The 6,951-nt window shown below is 44.1% G+C and overlaps 1 protein-coding gene across 4 annotated transcripts in view; it reads left to right on the forward strand.

Moving 5' to 3' along the window:
• LOC143807995 (uncharacterized) overlaps positions 1 to 6,111 on the forward strand; it is a 31,792-nt gene extending 25,681 nt beyond the window's left edge. The window contains exons 5-8 of one of the 4 annotated variants that reach the window (XM_077290181.1): positions 4,244 to 4,330; positions 4,439 to 4,525; positions 4,646 to 4,780; positions 4,977 to 6,111. In XM_077290181.1, the coding sequence (XP_077146296.1) occupies positions 4,244 to 4,330; positions 4,439 to 4,525; positions 4,646 to 4,780; positions 4,977 to 5,128 (461 nt within the window). In that variant the 3' untranslated portion in view covers positions 5,129 to 6,111. Of the gene's footprint in view, positions 1 to 218; positions 4,034 to 4,243; positions 4,331 to 4,438; positions 4,526 to 4,645; positions 4,781 to 4,976 lie in introns of those variants that run through there. The other 3 variants (XM_077290182.1, XM_077290183.1, XM_077290180.1) reach the window with 3 other exon arrangements.
• The last annotated feature ends 840 nt before the right edge of the window (positions 6,112 to 6,951 follow it).

A 6,951-nucleotide genomic window follows, 5' to 3' on the forward strand; every position in this document is an offset into this window, starting at 1 on the left:
GTTTTTTGCTGCTGTGTTATGTTATGTCGATATAGTGTTCAGCAACCCTCTGTCAGTGAAGCAGTCTGATAAAATGGCTGCCTGCATACTCAGGATTGTTCACTTTGTTTGACTACTCCATACTGCGCGGCAATCACTCTAAGGATGTCCACATGAGAATGTATGTGCACACCAATATATTTTTCCTAATTTGTACATGTTTCCTTTTCATCTTGCAGTTTCCAAAGACGGCGGATGACTGGAAGAAGATTGCTTCCGATTTTGAGCAGCTGTGGCAGTTTCCAAACTGCGGTGGCGCCTTGGATGGAAAGCATGTGCGCATCACGCAACCAGCCAACTCGGGATCATTTTTCTACAACTACAAAGGATATTTCAGTCTGATCCTCATGGCCCTTGTCAATGCGAACTATGAGTTCGTGGATGTGGATGTTGGCATGAATGGTCGAGTCTCCGATGGTGGTGTTTTGGAACACACTTCATTTGGGGAAGGCTTGAGGAACAATCAACTGCAGTTGCCACAAAATGAAGACACAAAAGGAAACCTCAATTTTGTTTTCATCGCTGATGAAGCTTTCCCTCTTCATCCACATCTGCTGAAGTCATTTGCGCAGAGAACACTCACAGCGGAGCGGAGAATCTATAACTACCGGTTGTCTAGGGCCCGTTGTGTGGTCGAAAATGCCTTTGGGATTATGGCGAATCGGTTTAGAGTTTTCCACACAGCTATCAACTTGAAGCTGCCGTCTATAGACTTAGTGGTTTTGGCATGCTGTGTGCTGCATAACTTCCTGAGACGCCACGATACCAGCTCCTACTCTCCTCCTTCATTTATTGATTCTGTGGACCCAAGAACCGGAGATATTGTGCCTGGGGAATGGCGGACACAAGAAGAAAATTTAGCAGGTCTTCAAGCTCTGGGATCTGGCAGACAGGCAGACGATGCAAGGGACTGTAGAGAAAAATACTGCCTGTACTTTAATGGTTCTGGAGCTGTGCCCTGGCAGGATCACGCCGTATAAAAACAAACTTGTATGTTTAGCGTAAACTCAACAATCTATATTTTATGCTTTGGTTTCCACAATGTCATAGTTTGAATAGGCAACTCTTTTGTTTTGTTTAATAAAATTGTAATGCATTACTCCCGTTATTCATGGTTGTTCTTTTTATATAAAGTGGTTAACTCCTTAATCCCATATGACGTACTATCCCGTCAAGGTGACCTGGGACTTAATTCCCAGTGACGGGATAGTACGTCATAGCGATCGGTCAATTTTGCATTGAAAAGTCACATGGCGCTCCTTCCCTTCCGAGCTCTGCCATGCACCCAAACAATGGTTTACCCCCAAATATGGGGTATCGGCGTACTCAGGACAAATTATACAACATCTTTTGGGGTCATTTTTCTCCTGTTACCCTTGGTAAAATAAAACAAATTGGAGCTGAAGTAAATTTTGTATGAAAAAAAGTTAAATGTTCATTTTTATTTAAACATTCCAAAAATTACAGTGAAACACCTGAAGGGTTAATAAACTTCTTGAATGTGGTTTAGAGCACCTTGAGGGGTGCAGTTTTTAGAATGCTGTCACACTTGGGTATTTTCTATCATATAGACCCCCTCAAAATGACTTCAAATGAGATGTGGTCCCTAAAAAAAATGGTGGTGTAAAAATGAGAAATTGCTGGTCAACTTTTAACCCTTATAACTCCCTAACAAAAAAAAATTTTGCTCCCAAAACTGTGCTGATGTAGACATGTGGGAAATGTTACTTATTAAGTATTTTGCATGACGTATCTCTGTGATTTAAGGGCATAAAAATTCAAAGTTGGAAAATTGTGAACTTTTCTAAATTTTTGCCACATTTACGTTTTTTTCACAAATAAACACAAGCTATATCGAATTAATTTTACCACTAACATGAAGTACAATATCTCACGAGAAAACAGTGTCAGTCGCCAAGATCCGTTGAAGCGTTCCAGAGTTATAACCTCATAAAGGGACAGTGGTCAGAGTTATAAAAATTGGCCCAGTCATTAACGTGCACACCACCCTCGGGGCCTAAGGGGTTAATTTCAGCTCGCCAGAGCGACACGGTCTGAACGCTCATTGTATATGCCGGTCCGTAGATGTAAATTTTATTACGCCTGAGCGGCACGGAAGGAATGCACATAGTCAATGCCGTTCGATGGATGTGTACATAACGCCGGAGCGGCACGTAATGTACGCTCGTAGTCTGACGGTGTGATGACGAACTTACGTTACAGCATGCGTGCGTGCGTTGGTTCCCAGACATCCTGAACATGGCTGCCAGACGAAGTGATCCACCAATGGGCATCCCGGAGCTGAAGTTCTTGATTGGCACAATGGAGCAGCTGCAGTACAATACCACAGGGCTGGAGCTGCACCGCAACCAGCACAAGGAGGAAGTCGTGCATGCGGTGTCTGAGGGCCTCAGGAAGCAGTTTGGAATAACCCAAAGCAAGGCCCAGATCGTTAAAAAATGGGGTGATCTGAAGTCTAAATGCCCTGAGCGCCTGCAGGACCTTCGCCGCGAGATCCGCAGAGGTAAGTACGCAGGTACCGGAGAGTATGGTACGCCGAAGGGTGAATTGGGTGATTAATGTGAATGGGGGGTACGCTGCAGGGACTTTTATAGGGCATTTTTATTAGCCTGTCCTTGTGGGATCGGTACGACATACGCTGACTGGTTTTTTTTTTTTTGTTTGTTTTTTTTTTAACATTCGAAGAGCCAAAGACACAGCGCCGCCGCCACGTGGCATCCCACACTGCCTCTGATATATAAACTTTTTTTTAAATTATTATTATTTTTTTTAAACAATTAATAAACTAATTAACAAACAATCAAAAAAAAATAATTATCTCCTCCCACGGCCCAACAGGTGTCGAAGCGTGCGGCCCTGCTGCTGAACTTGAGTTAGCAGGAGCGCTGCTGTCCGCTCCAGGCGCTGTTGTCTAGCCAGGAGCTCTCTCACGGTGGGCGGTTCTGTGGATAGAAGAGGTTGGAGAACGGACGGTGATTACGCTGCAAATACAGCATGTGTGAACATACCCTGACATTTACTACACACTCAATTTGGTCCTGTCCCAGAGGGTGAGAAATTTTTTATTTTTTTATCTTGTTGTCAAATGTGACATCCCACCGATAACCCCTCCCACTGTCTGTATACTTACGGAGAAGGGACGCCGGTTCTTCATTGCCGGAACAAGAGCTGCTCATTTCCCAGCCCCTCGATCTGGCCACAGCTGCCGCAGCTAAAAGGAAACCATAACATATCTGGTTAACAATGGAACACGCCATTGGGAAGCGCTCGCAGTTTTGGTCACTTACGAATGGTCGCTTCTGGGGAGAAGGCCGCCGACCCGGGGGAGGAAGATGAGTGGCGGAAGGGAGGTGTCGAGGATGGTGGAGGGGTGCGAGGGCGCCTGGTCCTAAGTGATGGTGGAGGGGTGGTAGGGCGCCTGGTCCTTACTGCGCCTGTAATGTGTACAATATTTCCGCTACCCTCTTATGTCCCATATGCAGTAATAAAATTGCAATGAATGATGGTAAACTTACGTAACGTCCCGGGCTGTGGGCTGCCGCTGGTGGCGGAGGAAATGGTGCTGTTGGCAATGGCAGGTGCCTGTTGCCGGCGCCGTCTCTCTACACACAAATTAAAGAAACGCAATGTTTAGACACCAAAGTACAGGGCTCCAGACAAAAAAAACAAACACCTAGGCCATTGGCGGCAAGGAGTAAAATGAAATTGAGTCGCCTAATGTACGTACATATATAGAAAATAGAGATCACACTTCCCATTGATGCTATTCTCTGCATTGTCTGTGGCCTCTGGTGTTCAATGGTCTGCCAGGCCTGGGACACGTATTATTTAATCACTAGGAAGCGCGTCACGGCAGCGCGCGTCTCCTGATTACCCCTCCTGGCAGTGCGCGCAGGGTTGCCAACCTCCTAAATGATTTCTGGACAATCTAGATAAAAATTGCGGACATCCAAAAAATTTAAATATTCAAAAATGTTTCATTCAAAGAGGCAAAGACACAGCGCCGCTGCCACGAGGCATCCCACAGCGCCTCTGATCCAGCGGTGCCCTCCGGGTCAATGACTCAACATCCTAGTAGGTTTCCACAATAAAGTGATTGGGATTTGGTTGCAGGTACGCCCCCCGCAGTCACTGTTGCCATGTATGCTGACAGCACCTGTTTTTTTTTTTTTTTCATTCAAAGAGGCAAAGACACAGCGCCGCCACCACGAGGCATCCCACACCGCCTCTGATCCAGCTGTGCCCTCCGGGTCAATGCCTCAACATCCTAGTAGGTTTCCACAATAATGTGATTGGGATTTTGTTGCAGGTACGCCCCAACGCAGTCACTGTTGCCATGTATGCTGACAGCACCTGTTTTTTTTTTTTTCATTCAAAGAGGCAAAGACACAGCGCCGCCGCCACGAGGCATCCCACACCGCCTCAGATCCAGCGGTGCCCTCCGGGTCAATGCCTCAACATCCTAGTAGGTTTGCCATGTTAATTGTATTGTTCATGATAAGTTTTTTTTTTTTTTTAACAACATTTCAAATGTCAAGAGTAAAATAAGAAATAATAATATTTTTTTTTAATCTTCATGTTGTAGCTGCACATAGTCACGGACGGAGGCATGATGGGAGTCCATGTGGAACCACCCCTGAGTCCGCGCAGTACTGGCCCCCTCATTCACTTCCGGTCTTCTCTCCTTCGGAGAATATGTCCCCAGATGAGGTCTTGCCACGTAAGTTTTTTTTTAAACACGCTTAAGATTGTCACTCACTGCCTCTCTCTATCTAACCCGGGACAGCAAGGGCAGTTTCTGAGACTCCCCCGCCACAGAGAGGTTTCATTCATCCTAAACGCTATTATGGGGATGTCATCCCAGCCCAGTATCGGGAGACTACTGTGTTATTAATGTTATGCTTTTTGACCCACAGCAGCTGGCAGTGTGACCATAGAGGGTCTAGAAGCCGGAATTGAAAGGCTCTTATACACTCTGGCGCGGATTCAGGAGCAGCAGAATGTGGCAATGGGGGAGCTGCAGAAGCTTAGGGACATGTGCCAACAGTTGGAGGCGGGGCCAAAATAAAAACTAGTGTCTGTTTGTAAAGTTTATGTTGTAAATTAAAAAAATTATATTTACTTTTATTCCATTCTCAATGTTTTGTTTTTTGTAAAGTGCATTTCTTTGTTAAGTTCATTTCTGCCGTCATACTCTGCTGTGGACCCATTTTGCCTCTGTGATCGAGACCCACCAATCAAGCTGTCGAGATTGAAGTTCAAGAAAAAAGGTTTTATTAAAAACACATTATTAACAAGACAAAAAAATAAAAAACAGTAAAAAAACAAAGTATCACAATTCGTGATACACCGGTTCTTCATTTCTAACATTAAGGTGCCTGATGGGCGAAGCCATGCGAGACGGAATGGTGGGGTAGGAGTTAGGGGTGACGGGCCGAAGTGGGACACGGGGACATTGGGGCGTATTGGTGTTTGTGGCCAAGCATGAAAATATGCCGACTGGCCGCTCCATTGGCCGGGAACAAACCAAGCGCGTGTGCTCGTCCAAAGTGCCATCAGAACCCTTATTAACTGCATCCATAATAAGACGCTCCGTAAGAGTTCTTTGCCTCTCGTCCATTTTTGAAAGGTTGTCTACAATGTAATGTCCAAACCCCTGCAACGCTGGGCTTACATTGTTGGTCAAGGCCTTTTTGGCCAGGGTCAAAAGTTCAAGGGAGACGTCAGAGGTGGCTTTACGCTTCCTGGAACTTTGCCTCCATTGAGTCGGGGCAGGTGCACCCTCCACTATTTGACTCTGCGAGCAGTCCTGTGCACTGTCCTCCTGGGGAGAATAAAAAAGGCAGTTATTAAAAAAAAAAAGAAAATGATTTACACCACCCTAACTGCATTCAAACTATATATTTTTATACATGCGAAAATGTAGTAATATATTATTATATTAGTAATATTACACAGGTCAACAAAAAAAATTTTTTTTTTCTGGTGTCCAAAATATTTTAATGAATTTGGGGTATTTTTGGGGTGCTGATTCTGAATATGCTATCAGTTTTGCCAAATTGGCTCAAGTTTTTGAGATTTTTGGTATCTTATTTATAGCACTTGTTGGTAAATGCGACGCATCATCTCATTAATTTCTTTGGATTAGTACTTGAACTGAGCAGTTCTCAATATAGTTTTGTGTTAATTAGTGTTCTAAAAGTTTGTTCATAGCTTGATTTTTGCACTAACTTTATGTTGTTGTCTGTTTTCCAGTGAAAAGCATGAACTCATCAAGAAGAAGTTGTCTTAACGATCCAGACTCATTCTGTTACATTTGTGGTGAATATACACTGCCAAAACATAGAAGAAACATAACAGACTTCGTAAAAAAAGTGTATTTTGCCTATTTTGGGGTTATGCTTGGGGACCAAGACAAGTTTTGGGCACCACACATAGTGTGCAAAGCATGTATCGAATTATTACGAAAATGGACCAAAGGACAAAGAAAAAGCTTCAAATTTGGTGTTCCAATGGTGTGGAGAGAGCAAAAAAATCATCATGATGACTGTTATTTCTGTGCAGTGCAAGTGCAAGGATTCAATAAGCATAAGAAACGAAAATGGGAGTATCCTAACATGGAATCTGCAAGAAGGCCTGTCCCTCATTGTGAAGATGTGCCTGTACCTGTGTTTACCATGTTACCTGACCTTCCCCCACCTGATGATGATGAAATGCAGGGTATGGAGCTAAACATTAGTTCTGGAAGTGAACTAGAATATGAAGGAAGTTTCAGAACACCTACGCAATTTACCCAAGGAGAGCTCAACGATCTAATAAGAGACCTCAACCTCTCAAAAAGTGCATCCGAACTTTTAGCTTCAAGGCTAAGTGAAAAAAATTGTCTGACGC

The sequence above is a fragment of the Ranitomeya variabilis genome, chromosome 2 (genome assembly GCF_051348905.1).
Source record: "Ranitomeya variabilis isolate aRanVar5 chromosome 2, aRanVar5.hap1, whole genome shotgun sequence".
NCBI classification, from domain to species: domain Eukaryota; kingdom Metazoa; phylum Chordata; class Amphibia; order Anura; family Dendrobatidae; genus Ranitomeya; species Ranitomeya variabilis.